This window comes from Rhinoderma darwinii, chromosome 9, assembly GCF_050947455.1.
Source record: "Rhinoderma darwinii isolate aRhiDar2 chromosome 9, aRhiDar2.hap1, whole genome shotgun sequence".
In the NCBI taxonomy this organism is placed as follows: Eukaryota; Metazoa; Chordata; class Amphibia; order Anura; family Rhinodermatidae; genus Rhinoderma; species Rhinoderma darwinii.
Window position 1 is genome coordinate 55,616,126 of NC_134695.1, and position 17,737 is coordinate 55,633,862.

The 17,737-nt window shown below is 39.6% G+C and overlaps 1 protein-coding gene across 3 annotated transcripts in view; it reads left to right on the top strand.

Annotated features, from left to right (window-relative positions):
• METTL15 (methyltransferase 15, mitochondrial 12S rRNA N4-cytidine) overlaps positions 1–15,534 on the top strand; it is a 197,243-nt gene extending 181,709 nt beyond the window's left edge. For all 3 annotated transcript variants that reach the window (XM_075837727.1, XM_075837728.1, XM_075837729.1), the window contains one exon: positions 12,251–15,534. In XM_075837727.1, coding sequence (XP_075693842.1) covers positions 12,251–12,687 — 437 coding nt within the window. In that variant the 3' untranslated portion in view covers positions 12,688–15,534. The remainder of the gene's footprint in view (positions 1–12,250) is intronic.
• Positions 15,535–17,737: the final 2,203 nt, after the last annotated feature.

Genomic DNA, 17,737 nt, shown 5'->3' on the forward strand with positions numbered 1-17,737 from the left:
GACTTGCCACCATTTTTTTTCGCCACATAAAAGGTGCGATCTGCCGATGAACGAGCGTTTCCCCGTTCATCGGCTGATCTTTGCCCGGTATACAAAGGGTAATGATTGCGAATGAGCGTTCATAAAAAACGCAAGTTTGCCCGATCATTGGCCCTTGTGAAGGTGCCTTAATTTTACCTGCCTTGAACTAAATCTAGTCTGACTACGATCATGCCTATCAATTCTCTACTGCCCTTCTAGTTCTAAACCAGTCCTACATCATTTATTGCTATTGGATACTATTCAAGGATTTATGACCTTGTAGTTCACTTTGGATGGGGTGGGAGAGGATTATCACTGTAATTGACTGACCGGGAAACCTGAGAAAGGGAAAAAGGTCTCTATCAATGGCCGAGTGACAAAATAAATAAGTCTCAAAATAGCTTAAATGGCTATCACACAGCTGGAAGCTTGAGAAAGTAAATACAGGAGTAGACTGGAGCACAAACATTCTGGCTGACATGGTCATTTTCTCATTAGGTAAACCAAATGTTATCCATTGAATTAAAAATCGAGAGGTGGCCATGTCTATTCAAGAAAATTGGTGAGCTGCCACCACTTCATTGAATCCAAGGGAGTTCTGTTTTACTGATAGGCGAGGGTCCCAAAGGTGGGACCCACACCTTTCACTCATTTATGGCATATCCTGAGGATATGTTCTAAATGTTTAAGATAATACCCTTTAAAGAGCTTTTACATTTTTGTCCGGCAGGACCCTTTAAATATGTTTTTTGTCTGAAGGTTACAGCTTTTCATTAACAATGCTGTTTAAATGATTATATCTTGAAGGAGCGGATACGGTGAGCTGAAAGAGAATAATCCTCAGACAAGTAATGTGTTAATTCCCCAGTGCTAGTTCTGAAAATACATCTCTTTTGAGGCATGAACAATTGGCTTGGTCTTGGGACAATCTAAAGCAAGAAGGCTCGTTCTTCATGTACAAAATAACTTCAATGCCTTCTTAGCTACACCTCTGGTAATGTGAGAATAACTGCACTATGACTAAGATGTCCACCTTGGTCAGCTCCCTCTAGCACGCGTGATCGATGTTTCGGGTCTCAGAATTTTTATGTCTGCATTATTTCGATGTATAATAAGCTAATGTTCCCTATGATGGCATGGTCATTTATTTATTTTTCTCGTTTGAGGTGCATATTTTTGTGAAAACATGCTTTGGAAATGCATAGTGGAAACAAGTTAGTGGTTTGGTTGGTATAAAAATAGTTAGCTGTTCTCGATTCATGCAAGTTTTCGGTTGCTTATAGTAATGATCTGGCGCTATACAAATACAGTGACAAAACTATAGGATGAATTAGTCACGAGACTACTATGTACAAAGAGGGGGGGTGTGGCCATGTACTGGCTTTGCCGCAGTTGCAATTTTTCCATATGGCCGTGGACAGCAAGGGGGGAGCCCCCAGAGCAGAGAAGGGCAGAATTTTTAATGAGTCTAAATTGGAACGTAATTTTCTCTGTAGTAAAGTTGCCACTGTCGGTGAATACTACTAAAAATAGAAAATTACACTTTGCTGTACACTGTGAATGCTTAGCAGGAATAGGCTGATATAAAAGCTACAGCAAATGACAACGGCCTATATAAAGGGAACCATCCCGAAAATGTATGTAGTTGTCTAACATATTATTTAACGCAAGTTCAAGCCTTCACCTTCTGTTTATATTAACCCCTTAAGGATGCGGCCTATTTTGGACCAAATGATGCAGCTATAATTTTTTATTATTATTATTGCCGTGCTCGGAAAGACATAACTTTTTTTTTTTTTCCGCTTTCCATCAAAGTAACTATATAGGGGCTTATTTTTTTGTGGAACCATTTTGTGAGAGTAGGAAAAAAAACAATTACACCTTTGTTCTATGTTGGTTTTTTTTGTGGGCTGCTACGATTACAGTGATACCAAATGTATTTTGTTTTTAGGTTTTTCTTTTTTTGGCAAATAAAAACAAAATACTTCAGCTGCATGCACACTTCCGTCTGCCGTTGTACGGCCGCTAATGACTGCTCCGTGAAACACGGACCGCACACGGATGGCTTCCGTGTGCAGTCCGTTGTTTCACGGACCAAATCAATGAAAAGGCTGAGACTGTTCCGTCAAAAACGGACAGGAGTAGGACCTGTCCTATTTTTCACGGAACAGCCGCACGGTTCCGTTAAATCAACGAAAATCTGCTTGGCCCCATTGAAATGAATGTGTCAGGGTGCTATCAGTTAATACAATGGATAGCACCCTGATGAAAAAAACTGAAGTGTGTATGAGGCCAGAGAAGGCCCTTTTTTTTTTTTTTTAATTTTTTTTATATTTTTCCACATCTTTTTTTTTTTTCACAGTTTTTAACTTTTTTTTTTTAGTTCCACAATGGAACTTTAAGATCTAACCTTCTGATCGCTCATAGAATGCAATACAGGAGTATTACAATGTGTAAACAGGTAGCCTATTAGGGCTTAAAGGGGTTTTCCCACCTGGGACATTTGTGACATATCCACAGGATATATCATAAATGTCTGTGACCCGCACCTATCTCTAGAACGCCCCCCCCCCCCTAAACCCTGTTCTAGCTTCTTCTGCTCTTGCTGCCTCCTGGCCACTTCCTGACTATATGGTCGGGAGTTACGAAAACCATGTAGCTCGTTGAGTAGCGGAAGCAGCGTAGTATGCGAGCTACGCTGTTTCCCGTAACTACTATTCAGTTTTATGGGACTTACAGAAACAGCGTAAGTAACTCCCTACCATATTGTTAGGAAGTGTCCAATTGGCAGCAAGAGCGAAAGAAGGTAGAACACGGTTTAGGGGCCCCGTTCTAGAGATAAGTGCAGGTCCCAGAGGTTGGACCCGCATCTATATGACATTTATGACCTATCCTGTGAATAGGTCATAAACGTCCTTGGTGGGAAAACCCCTTTAATAGGTTTCCGTGTATGGCAGTCTTTGCAGCCATTGTTGGGCCCGTGATTTCCATAGCAACCCATTGGCACCTCCCGATCACAGGGCGCCATTGCTGTGACAGACTGTGCTTTGCCCTCTGTCAAAATACTTAGATGCCGCAATCCGCATTGACCGAGGATTAAAGGGGTTAAAGAGCCAAGATTGGAATAATCTATCCCAGGACACCCCAAAATTAAAACAAATTAAAAATTGTATTCATATTCAGACCTCAAATAACTTCAACCACCGAATATATTCAGACAACAGACCCCTGAATAAATTCAGATCCCTCCATACCAGAACCCAAAACGAACACAGACCCCAGACTAGTCCCTAAAGTGTTTTCTGACCAGACCCTACAGTTTACCTTTCTTCTCTCCCGAAGAGTGCAGTCCTCTTCACTTCTGAGCGTGGCTACCCACAATGTCTTGGCCCTGGCATCAGTACATTTTGTGCGGCGGTGCCTAGGAGTGAAGAAACTGTATGCTGTTAATGTGAAGAGAGTTTAGTGACTTCAGTCACAACGCCGCACCTGGGACACATGCCTGCTCGTCCAGGAGGCCTCCCTATTTTTTTGGGGGGCAAGTTATACAAGTTGGTTTTTATTCTCTTATTCTTCACAATGCAGCCCCATAGTTAAAGGAGAAATTCAGCTCTGCTAGTTCTGTTTGCGGATTTGCAATGGCATTGTTTCAATAACAATATGTACAGTATATCATAGAGAAATCCATGGGTGATAAACTGCGCCACTTGGCCATGGTATTATTGCCGTTCCAGTCGGAGACCTTATGTACGGCTGGAATGAAGTGATTATGTTCGCTTGCTACATTTGTTCCTTGTCCTTATCAGTTGTCATGTAAAACCGTCTCTCTAGTGTATTGCTGTGACTGAGCAGCTTGATAAGAGCATTATCTACATTTTGACACATTAACCTACACAAAGGCAGGTTGTACTTTCTGCTATGTGAGATCTACAAAAACCTTTCTACTTTTTATTTTTTGTATTTTCTGGCTTTTTTTTTTTGTTGTTGTTTAAATAATATTAAACCAACCGTGGTTTTTTTTTTTGTTTAAACAGAACGTGGAGGAGAATTTTCTGCGTTATCGGCTGATGCTGCTTAATAATGAGGCTGGCCCATAGCAACAATTAAACGTATGCAAGAGCAAAGCCTATTACATATCACTGAACAATAAACTGTGATGGATATCACATTGTGCCGTGCACGCTGTGACAATATTTGCCCAGCCTCCGAAGTCATTTTCGCTCTGCCTTTTTATTGTTAGATGATTGCTAAATTACATGTGCCATTCCAACTGCCATGATCCGGCATGATTTAACAGATGCTTTGAATAATATTGAGAATTCGGCGGAGACGTCAGCACAAGGTTCATTAAGTTGCTTCTGGCGGAGAGAAGCTTCTGTCATCACTGGCGATTGTTCTGTATCAGATGCTTTAGTAAACATGTCCAAGTATCGCAGAAAGAAAGTTAAAAGGAAATGGATGGTGTAAATCCACTAGTCTATTTTAGTCATATAAATGAATGGAACTCTATTCTGTCCCATGGAGTCTCAATCAAGTGAATGAAACTTGTTACGTTTCAGGTCTATGTGATTCAAGGATCCCGCTGAAGTTCTGCATCAATGGAAAACAGCAGGTGTGACATACATTGCTGATAGAAAAGTATTAGCTCTCCCTATCCTCAATTCTTTTTTCCTTTTAGGTTTCTCTTGTCATTATGGACATATGCGGAAATAGAAGATTAAGACTTTACTGTTAAATCATTGAAACTGGAGAGGTACCGAAAAGTAAGGGGGTCGAAGACTCCAATAAAAAAAAAAATAATTCTGAATCTGTAGGATTGTAGTCAACTAAAACCAAGTAACATTAATTTAAAGGATATATTGACTCGAGCCTCATACACATAGCAGAGCCATATACACGGGGGCACAAGGAGTCCCTACTGTTCCATACTACAAAACCGTAGGCATTCCGCCTGCCACCATATTACGGAGATTTTTTTTGCCCTACAAGCAACGTCAGTGGAGAATGCTCCCAGAATAATACATCAGATAGAACATGCCGCACTTTATCTGTTGGATTTCATATGAAATCGGCGGCATATGGAGGTACAGTAGGGCCCCAAAAACGTCTATGGGCGCCTTATTTTTATCTCTGCACAACTCAGATGTCGAGCCCTCTTGGCCTAATACACACCGATTTGAAGATCTTTTTGTTTTGATCGTGATAATAGAAATCAACAAGATCTCATAAGTTGGCAATAAATATCGAACTTTAGTCAGTAACACCCTCTATTTAATAAGCTCCTGCTGCTCTGCTGAGGCCTTACCAGCGCTGTTGATTTTACCCCATAGTCTCATTTCTTCCTTACTTTTCTAATAAGAACTTAAAGAGACTCTGTCACCACATTATAAGTGCCCTATCTCCTACATAAGGAGATGGGCGCTGGAATGTAGGTGACCGTAATGCTTTTTATTTTAAAAACCGATCTTTTTTCACAACGTTAGGAGCGATTTTAGTTTATGCTAATGAGCTTTCTTAATGCCCAAGTGGGCGTACTTTTACTTTCGACCAAGTGGGCGTTGTACAGAGCAGTGCATGACGCTGACCAATCGGCATCATGCACTCCTCTCCATTCATTTACACTGCACTAGCGATATAGATATATCACTATGTGCAGCTGCATACACACACTATAACATTACTACAGTGTCCTGATAATGAATACACATGACCATCCAGCCTGGACGTCATGTGTACTCAGAATCCTGACACTTCTGAATCTTTTTTGTGAGATTCCAGCAACAGATACGAAATCTCGCGAGATCACGGAGCTAAACAAGATTTGGTTTCACTTGCCAGAATCTCACAAAAAAGAGTCAGAAGTGTCAGGATTCTGAGTACACATGACGTCCAGGCTGGATGGTCATGTGTATTCATTATCAGGACACTGTAGTTATGTTAGGGTTTGTGTATGAGGCTGCACATAGTGATATAACTATATCGCTAGTGCAGTGTAAATGAATGGAGAGGAGTGCATGATGCCGATTGGTCAGCGTCATGCACTCCTCTGTACAACGCCCACTTGGTCGAAAGTAAAAGTACGCCCACTTGGGCATTAAGAAAGCTCATTAGTATAAACCAAAATCGCTCCTAACGTTGTGAAAAAAGATCGTTTTTTTAAATAAAAAGCATTACTGTCACCTACATTACAGCACCGATCTCCTTATATAGGAGACAGGGCACTTATAATGTGGTGACAGAGTCCCTTTAAAGCCTACGGCCACTTAGACAAGGCTTTCCTTTTATTCTTTTACAATAAAGAGGAACAATTTTGCCCTTTCCGGTCTGTATCATGAGCAGTCCCCGATTCTGTAAAGGATAACTACTGGTGACCATATTTATTGTCACAATGCATGTATAGGCTGTGTCCTCACCAATACAGGATGTCATTGACCGCTGCGGAAAATGAGGCAGAAGGAACAATTTATGTGAAAAACATACAGCAGGATGGTATTTTCTTGTTAGCAGATTACATAAAAAGGTTTATAATGTTCATCGTAACATTCTTTCTAAACTCACGTTATATTTTTCCTTTTAGTAACGGTTCACAAACTCACATTTCCAGAGATTTGAACAAAAATGTTTAGGTTATGCGTCTCAAGGCTCTCAATAAAACGATTATATATTTGTAAAAAAAAAAAACAACAACTGTATTTTATCTCTTTATTGAGCTATATAGGGCTCTGTTGAAACCCTTTTAGGAGGAGAAGCTAGCTACTTCCTGCCTAAAGGCTGTCACTATTGAATGACACTACCCAGCATTCCATATATGTCAATTTTACACTAAACAGCTTTGTTTTAACCCCTTGGAGACGCGGCCAATTTTGAGTTATTTTCATTTTCGTTTTTTCTCCCCACAATCTAAAAGCCATAACTTTTTTTCTTTTTCCGTCTATATAGCCATATGAGGGCTTGTTTTTTGCAGGACAAGTTGTAGTTTTTCATGGCACCATTTATAGTACCGCGTGATGTACTGGGAAGGTGAAAAAAAATATTTGTGGGGTGAAATTTGCAAAAAACAGCGATTACGCCATGTTTTTGGGGTTTTGTTTTTACGGCGTCCATCAGGCGGTAAAAACTACATAACCACCTTATTCTGCAGGTTGATATGATTACGGCGATACGCTTTGACACTTTTAAAAAATAAAACTTTGCTAAAAAATATATATATTTTGTGTCGCCATATTCGGAGAGCCATAATTTTTTATTTTTCCCATCAATTTAGCAATGTGAGGGCTTTAATTTTGCAGGGCGCGCTGTAGTTTTCACCGATACTATTTTGGGGTGCATGCAACTTTTTGATCACTTTTTATTCCATTTTTTGAAGAGCTAATGTGACCAAAAAACAGCAATTTGCATGTTTTATGTATATTTTTAGGCGACTTGAACCAGCGATCGTTGGATCGCTTGCATGATATACTGCTTCAAAAGGGTACAAAGATGGCAGACCTGGGGGCCTTCATTAACCAGTCACCGGCCGATCCCGTTGCGTGGAGCGGGATGCCGTGTTTGGGGGGCGCCCCCTTGATTCTTAGGTACTGTTCACATCAGCGTTGGCTTTCCGTTGAGGGGCTCCGTCGGAGGTTTCCATCGTGGAACCTCACAACGGAAAGTCAAACTGAAACCTGCCAGAACGTCTGCGCTATTGGTTCCGTTGAAAAAACGAGAACCTGCCGGAACGGTGACAAACGGAAACCATTCGCAATGTTTCCGTCACCATTGATATCAATGGTGATGGAAACGGAAGCTGTGGTTTCAGTTTGACTTTCCGTTGAGTGGTTCCGCGACGGAAACCTCCGACGGAACCCCTGAATGGAAAGTGAACGCTGATGTGAACCGGCCCTAACAATTTAAATGCTGTGGTTGATTTTTGATTCCGCCCATTGCAGGGAGGTGTCGGCTGTACAACACCCCAACCCCTCCTTTTTAAGTTTTCAATAGAATTAGATGTGATCCTTGAACTGAGTAATTCCAGCTTCTTTACATTTCTCATATCATAATAATTGTACAACTCCGGCACATAACTTAAGCTAGTAGCTTAATTGTGCCTCTAGGCTTTATCATGATGGGTTTATCAAATTAAAAATACCATTGAGAATAGATTATTACAGGAATAGTTAGTAGTTAAATGTAAAGCCAAACCTGAAGCTCTGATGTGAAAACTTTTTTTTTGTCCTTTATGACAACCTAAATATGTAAAGCCGGCTATAGCGAAGTTCATGGACTTTAATTAACAGTTAGAACATTGTAATATCACTTGAATTTTAGATTGGTGAGAATCCAACACTGTATTAAGCTGCCAAGACAAAAGGACATGAATTGCGTCACTGAGGCTTATTAAATGCGATGCAAATTCAATAGTCGGATTCCTGCAAACAGGTGCGAGAGGCGAATTAATTTTTAAACTCTACCACTCTCTCTCTCACTCGGGGAATTTTAATGCATCACATTGACAGCCCTAGCACGTTGACAATTTCATCCACAAGCATAAAATTTTTCCAATGCATATCGGTGGCATCAACGAGTTCTATTATATTCGTTTAACCCATTCCCTACTCTATTGTTATCTATACATCACCAGGCAAAGATGGACAGGGTTAAGGTTGCAGGTAGGTAAAGGGTTAAGAATGAAGCTCGGTAACCGTCGCTGTTATGTTCTCAGACGAAAAATGTGTTTACTGTTATCACTAACCTTGTAGCCTCTGTTTAACGTGGTCTCACCACCGGGAGAGGGTTAAGGAGGCAGCACAATGTGCGTCAGTATTTTGTAAAAAATTGTTACAAATTTTTTGCAACTCTGCTACACGGCTTGATTGTGCATCCCCGGGATGGCAATAAGGCTTCATGTAATATCTATGAACAGGTCTGAAAATGTTCGTTTTAAGTTACGCTACTCATGCTTTTTGGGTGACTTTGAGTGATCTTGCAAAAATCTGTCGGGGGAGGGAAAAAGTACAGGAAATATCCTCCGGTTCTAGAACTGAAAATGTTAATTTTTGTTGCTGGGATTTGAAATCATTCATCTCACCAGCAGCATAACATCTTTTTCTTTCTTTTTTTTTATGAATGAAATCTATCTTGCTGGCTCTGCATACAAATACTCCTCTGTTATCATTGTGTTCTATTAGCCAGCGAGAATCTGTTTAACTTGTAATTTAATTTTCTTTGGTGAGTAACCGTTGCAGGCTTGTAATGTGCATTTGATCTGTCCTATAAGAAATTAACTCTTACTACTGTTATGTCAATATTTTATTCATATATTTTTTTCATAATCAATGTTAAATTATTTATTAGGCAACCTTTTGCACTAAAAGCGGCATTTCCCTTAAAAAAAAAAAAATAGTTTCGAAAAAAACGACCAATATAGTACTGCCTTAAAAAACCCAATACAAAATAAAATATGGTGTCAATTTATGTTATACGTTGGCCCCAAATTCCTAAATTATTGAGTAATGACGTCACCCCCTTTTATAACTGAAGCCGGCCTGGCGATCAACTGATTGCTGCGGGTCTGGCTTTAGAAATGTAATACCTAATGATTAACCATCCAATACATGGGAGGGCCGATTCCGCCAGAGCGAGACGCTCTATAATGTCCGTATGCAAATATAGCACAAAATGGACAGCTGTTGTTAAAGAAACAACCACTTCAATAGTGTCTTGAAAATATTACTGGCCAAAGACCTGCCAGGGGCATTTAGCAAAGCAGTTGAATGGGAAAGGGACAATAGCTGGGAGTCTGGGGAAGCTGGGTGACCACCAGTACTATCGTCAATTTAGCTCCCACATGAAATTTCATCTAGCTTTCCCAGGAACAATTATAATTAAGAAATTGCTTAAAGGGGTTGTCCAGGACAAAAACATGGCTGCTTTCTTAAAGAAATAGCACCACACCTGTCCACGGTGATATTGAAGTAATTAAGGTTTAGTTGCAATAGAGAAATATCAAGTAAAGGTGCAGTGATCACCCTTCGAAGATCAATTGAGCTCTTTAGTTAGAGTTCAGGCAGGGAGACATGCACAGGACAGTCGTCCCGACACTCTTGTGCATGTCTCCTCCCATTTTTACCTGCCTCAACTTTGAATAAAGAGCTGAAATTGATCTTCGATTGTTGAGGGGCCGTGCCTTTACTTGATATTTCTGCACTTTTGGAGCGGACACTCGTGCCGCTCTGTTAATCAGCTGGAGTACCAGAGAGCCCAGCAGTGTGTACATCCCAGAGTATTATCAGAAAGTGGAGTAGTGCCAACCTGAATTCCCTTGTGTTTGGAATTAGCTGCAATACCACCCACAACCTGTGGCAGCAGTGCCACTATTTTTGAAAGAAAGAAGCCATGTTTTTCTAATTTTGGACAACCCCTATCAAAATGTTGTCATTTCAAATCTTTGTTATTTTAGGGGTATACACTCTTTGGGCAAAACTTATATAGTGTTATGCCTAGTGCAAGACCCGAGGCTCAGAGTATGATGCAGTGGTAAATGCTTGTCATTTAATGCCCCTTTAGGCCCTGCACTAGGCATAATACAGTGTATCCGTTTTGCCTGGAGAGTTCCTTTGTTAGTTTTTAGAACAGCACTACATTATTTACCATTGTTCTCCATTAAGGGACCTTATTGTGTGCACATAAGAGAAGCATTATGTAAAAATATGATGTAATAATTGTGTTCTATCTGGTCCCCACACCCAAAAATTATATTAATCACCTCTTCTAAATTGATTTTAAAAAAAAAAATGGAAAACAATGCAATCATGATGGCCAGGAGATCTACTCTGAATGCAGGCAGTCACATTATTCTGACTTTGCTCCTGCCCACTAATCAGGCATGCTAGAACGGAAAATCCCTAGGAGAGGGGGAAATTTCACTCAAATTTCACTCAAAACCCAGTATTTCTGAGAGGTCAGTGATACTAAATTCCATTTGAAAATGAAACCACTCAGATTACATTTTTCAAGTTAAATGCCACTAACCCTTTAAACTCCTGTCTGTAATGCTGTGCTATTCTTTTAGTAATAATAACAAAAATTAAAAATAATACCGTAAAAATAATTGTAATTAAATACATTAAAAAAAAATCTCTATCGATCTAACCCATAACTATTTTTTTATGGAGATATGCTTTCTGCCTAATTGTCAACTAAATGCAAATCAGTGACTAAAGTCCAACCCCCCTTTTTTAATACCCTTTTTGTCTTTTGGAGCTATCCAAGGGGAGTCACTTGTTTGAGACCTCTATTATTTAGCCAGAGTGGAGAGGAGCCGCAAATTCGTCTCTGGAGGACCCAATAAACAGACTGCACATTTGATTTTAATAGCTTCCATGTAATGGACCATTTCTCCTGTGGTGATGCTGCATTGGAATTGATCACTTGCTACAAGGTACCGCAGCAGATTACAGGTGATCCCTAAACTTACAGTAGTGGGACAGCCTGTGATCAGATTATTTTTGAGGGACTCTTCTAACAAAAAAGGAATTGTCCACACACACGCTTTTATAATGCAATAATGCATGTGGGACCTATTTGCTTTCACATGTGACTTTCATTATAATTTGTTTCGTACATTCTTTAAGTCCATTTTTACGGTCTATATAATTTTATCTATTTATTTTCCTTCTGTGGGGTATTACGTAATATAAATTTAAAACATCCAGACACATGACAATCAGCTGATCGACAGGCCAGTTCTATTAAAATGGAAAAAAGTTTGGCTTTGAAAGACAACTTCTTAAATAACACTTATTTGTAACTCCGATATTTTCATCTGTTCTTGTTTTGTTTTTTTATTTCCTCATATCTTTTAGTCGAGTTCACACTGCGTTTTAATGATGTGTGAGCACACAATCTCATACCTTTAGGCACTATTCCTTGTTTTGACTTTACATTTTTCATTTTTTGTAGCTACAAATATTATGGAAACTCTTCCCTAATTAGGGCTAAATCTCTCTCTTTTGATCATATTTGGTTTCCCACCATACTAATTCCAAGGATGGTCTTAAGAACAAAGCCTGGTCAAAACTGTTGTAGATCTGCTTTTGTGAGTGTGCAGATTTCATCATGAGGATTTAGTTTGCATTAATATTGGTTATGAAATCGATTCAATAGTCCAAGGAGATATGGAAGAATTTTTTTTAGTAGATATAGGCTTTTAAGCTTTTGATGTTTTGTTTTTTTCTGTTCTGTTTTTTAGGTGTTTGTCTTTATAATCGCAAAGATCTTCTCCAGCGTCCAGCACATGTGGCAACCAAAACATTTCAAGCTCTCCGTATCTTTGTGAATGATGAACTCAACGAGCTCCACACAGGACTCCAGACAGCTCAGAAGTTTCTAAGACCAGGAGGAAGACTTGTTGCCATTTCTTTTCATTCTTTAGAAGATCGGATAGTTAAGAGATTTCTGTGTGGAATTGCCATGGATGAGAAGCCAAATCTAAGTGCTGGGTATAGGATTAGACAAGGACGTTTTAGAGATTTTACAGACATAGAAGATGATGAAGAGTTCACAAATCCTCAGCCCAATCCAGAATGGAAAATTCTACAACGAAAGGTTCTTACACCCGAGCACCAGGATGTTCTTGAAAATCCACGCGGGAGATCTGCAAAACTTCGAGCTGCTATCAAACTATGATATCTATTTTATTTATTACATTTCTTATTACCTGTGTTAAAATACACTTGACACATTGCTGAGTTAATACAAGATTTTGTATTATTCCATTGTTTTTGTCAAAATAATGAATTTAATGCAGAGTTTATTTTCTTTTAAATTGTTTTAACTTCTACTGCCAAATAAAAACTTTGGATACTTTTTTGGGAGGCAATTATCACCTCTGATCGCTCATAAATATTCACATTTATCGGAGACAAACATTTATGTTAATTTTTGATAGAGGAAGATGGGCAAATGGCGACTACATACCACTGGACCCTCTTATACACATAAGATAGTAAGCCATCCCAATGAAAACTATGGCATCCGTCAATGTTAAGCCTATGGGTGGCTTAAGATTAGATTAGTAACTTGGCTGTGTTAAGGGGGTTTTACACTGGACGATTATCGGGCAGACGAGTGTTCATATAACGCTCGTTGCCGATAATTGCCCTGTGTAAACAGAGGAACGCTCAGCAGATGACCGAGCAAACGCTCGATCATCTGCTGGTCGTATAGTTTTAAAAAAGGGAAATATTATCATTGTCGGCAGCACATCTCCCTGTATAAACACGGAGACGCGCTGCCGGCATTATAATAATGTATGGGGACGAGCGATCTGAGTAACGACTGCTCATCCCCATCCATAGCTCCTTGTGACCGGAGCAAAAGAGCGCAGATCCACAATGTCTCGTTGATGGGCGCTCGCTGCACTGGCCGCTTATCGGCCGGTGTAAAAGGGCCTTCAGTCTTGAATTAAAAAAATGTCATAATATGAGAACATCCAAATCCACTGGCCCATCAGACTACCAGAAGATTCTCTAGTGGGCGCATGCTCTGACACGATTATGGACCCTTTATGTAACAAAGTCCTGCAGAAGACAACCCCATTTAGAACAGCCAGTCGCCTGCCAGTAGAGGCTATTTCTTATAGGTTAATGCGTATGCAATTATGACAAAGTTTATGATGCGGTTAAACGTGGACATGCACGTTCTTTATAGATAGTTGTCTCAAAAATATTTCCTCTTTTGGGCCCAAGGAATTCTAGTTGGAGACCGTACAATCCAGTAAACCAGAGTCAAATGGCACTTAGTAGATCTATTCAAAGCTGGATATAAACAAGGTAAACAAACTATTTACCCATGAAACGAACATGAAATTGAGAGAATCATGTTCCTAAAATTTCATAAGGTAAACTTTTTAAAAATGTCAAAATAATGTAATATTTCTAGTCTATTTTATAGCCACAACAAAATATGCAAATGTTTACCTTCGATACGTGGTGCTTACTTCGCTGCCTTTTTTAAGCCATTGACTTGATGAATACTAGATATTATACCTGAAACCATATAGCGATTGAAAATGTTGCTTGTCATTTGTCATGAATAGACTGTAAATAAGCGTGGTGAAAAACCGTAATATGTATAGTGTTAACCATAAGCGACTGCTTGAGAAAAAAATTAAATGTCAAAATATTTCAATATTGGAGTCTTTCCAACATAAAAGCAAAACACATTTATATTATATAGAACATTTGCATACAGTTTTTAGGAAAAATTTATTTCTCAGCTACAATGAAATACTGTATTTTGATGGTTGACACATTTGATAGCTCAGGAAACATATTGTTCTAAAAAGAAGGCGTTTTTGTACCGAGTCTCTGGATTCACAATCATTTTTTACGTAAACAAAGTATTTTTCTTAACCCCAACTCGCTTCAATTCTAAACAAATTCAAGACCGAATATATTTAGGCTCCTACGGTGGTACATAAGTGTGTCAATTTTGAAAAAATTGCTTCCACTTATTTAGCTTAAAATTTCCACCCACAATCTTTATTCTAAACAAATCTGTCTTAAGTTGCAAGCAGCGGTCATGGACTTTAATACAAACCTATGTTTATTATTTTACCAAAAAGGTTATCCAAATTATATAAATAGGAAGAAGGGAAAAAGGCTGGCACTGTTGAACCAGAATCGCCGGTATAACTGGAGTATAACAAATGGTTTTCGTATCCTTGCTGATTATAGCAGCTGAGTTGCCCCGGAGGTGCTCATTGACCAGTATAGCACAAGATAACTTGAATGAGACAAAATAGAAAATGTCGAGGCACTCACCGGGTTGTCAACAAAACTTCTTTATTCCAAGATCTCGGTCAGGATGTGGAATTAGCCAATTTTGTCTTATCTAAATTATGTATTTGCAGACTGGTGGAAACCAAAAATGTTTAAGTTATTGCATGGTGAACCATAACAACTGTCTGGTTGCTGTTGGCCTTAAAGGGGTTGTCCACGCACGGACAACTGATGACCTATCTACAGGTCAGCCACACCGATCAGATGCTCCAGGCACCAGAAGTCCATGCCGGAAGCAGATGGCTCCAGTCACGGAATAGCGGCCGAGCTGCAGTACTGCAGCTCTGCTCCTATTCAAGTGAATAAGAGCAGAGTTGTTTTTCCGCAGCACGGCCGCTATGCAGAAGTCGGAGTCATCTGTTTCCGGCTCAGACTACTGCATTCCCTTCATAACATCCGGTGGCAGCTGGAGAAAGTGATTGCTGTGGTGTATGGGTGTCTAACCTCCACCGATCATACACTGATGACCTATCCGGTAGATAGGTCCTCATTTACCCGTGCGTGGACAGCCCCTTTAAGCTGTACTATTGTGACACATAAAAACCTACATGATATCCAGCTACGTAGGTTCTACTTGTCCTCGTATGTAAAATTTGATATTAGCGGATTTCTTAGCTAATGTGTGGTAATTTTTGAACTTCAAGCAGTGTACTGATTATGACCCACTGTAAAAAAATGAAATAAGAAAAATAAAAAAATGGAAATTCTGTTGCCGTACTGACTCTGAGATTCTTCACAAGTTGTTAGCTGAAGCCTGCCACAAATGCATGACATTTCTCATGAGCCACCCAAGATACAGATTCCCAGACAGCTCATGACAACACTGCTGGGATATTAAGGTCTACTGCCGAGTTCTACTGAGATCCCCATGATTCTTGTAATTGGCAGTGACAAGGTAAGTGAAACTTTGTGGGACCCAGGAGGATGAGTTATCTGGATTTCTACTTGCACGGGCGCATTATTGTTGCACAGCTTTGTCAACTAAGTATCTGTATATAGAACTACTGTCACCAATGTCAATGTCCAACGAAAGGAGTATTTCTAATACAAATGCCCAGAGATGTGATACATGAATTTTTCTACAAATCAGAGAGGATGTGCTTTCCGATTTGTCCCGTTTAGGCCCGGTTCCCCTTGAGTTTTTTTGGTAGTGATTTTGATGCGGAAACCACATCTGAATCAGTGCCAAAAGTCATCCGACGCGCCTCCCATTGATGTCAATGGGAGGCGGAGAAGATTTTTTTCCCATGGGGCTCAATGGCCGCGGGCAAAAAACACCACGAAAACCGTGGCAGGAAAGTGCAGGCAGGTAAAAATCTGCCTCAAAATTCCTGAAGGAATATTTTGCGTGTGAACTAGGCCTTTGGGGTTTTTTTTAAATTAAAGGGTTGACAAGAATTGCCTATCTAATCAACCTTTGCACCTTAGATTATTTATCGACACTGTGGCGCAAGTGTTTACTGGCATATAGTCCGCTGAGATTTTTGATCTTTTCAGTTCTGATAATTTTGTGAAGATGTGCGCATACTGATGCAGGCATAGGTTGCATACATGAGCTCTGCACATCTTTAACTTTTTAGTAGGTGTTATGCATCTCAGGCTCTGATTGAGACTTTTAGCCACAAACATGACTTATGCATTTATTTTACAAAATGTTACGCTTTGATGCAAAATTGCATTAAGCCGTCTATGACTGTAAAGTGTCAGACTACATTGTACGGTTGGAAAAAAGATATATCCATCAAGTTCAACCAAGGGATGGGAAAAAGGGAAGCGATGAAACAAAAATTCTACACATTGACATAGGAGCTGATATTTTTTCGTTCTAGGAAGTTATCAAACCCTTTTTAAAAGCCATGTACTGTTGTTGCTGTGACCAGCTCCTGCGGTTGGCTACTTCACAGTTCTCACAGTAAAGAAGGCTTGTCATCTCTGCAGATTGAACCTCTTTTTCCTTCAGGCGGAGGGAGTGCCCCCTTGTCTTTTGAGGGTGTTTTACATGGAACAGGTTTTCACTATATTTCTTGTATGGGCCATTCATATATTTATATAAGTTAATTATGTCATCCCCCCCCCCCCCACACCCTTAGTTGTCTCTTTTCGTGGCTAAATAGGTTTAATTCTTTTAATCGTTCCTCATAACTTAGATTCTCCATGCCCCTTATTAGTTTAGTTGCTCTTCTTTGTACTTTTTCCAACTCCAGGGCATCCTTTCTATGAACTGGAGCCCAGAACTGAACTGCATATTCTAGATGAGGCCTCACTAATGCTTTGTACAGGGGTAATATTATATCCCTGTGCCGAGAGTCCATGCCTCTTTTAATACACGACAATATCTTGCTGGCCTTAGAAGCAGCTGATTGACACTGCATGCTGTTATTTAGTTTATGATCTACAAGTACACCCAGATCCTTCACAACAAGTGATTCTCCCAGTATAGCTGCCCCTAGAACATGACGCATGCAGGTTGTTGGTATCCAGATGCAGAACTTTACAATTATCTACATTAAACCTCATTTGCCAAGTGGATGCCAAAACACTCAGTGTGTCCAAATCAGCTTGTAATTTATAAATATCTTCCATAGACTGAACTATACTACATACAGTTTAAACCAGAATTATTTGGACAGTCAGACAATCTTCCTGATTTGGGCTCTGCATGCTACCACATTGGACTTGAAATGAAACAACGGAGATGCAATTGAAGTGTAGACTTTCAGGTTTAATTCAAGGGGTTGAACAAAAATATCCTGTTTGTGTAGGAAATTGGTTGCAATTCCTAAACGTAGACTCCTCATTTCAGGGGCTCAAAAGTAATTTGACAAATTAACATTACCATAAATAAAAATGGCTTTCTTTAATACTTTGCCTGCAAAGGATTCTGTACAATGACT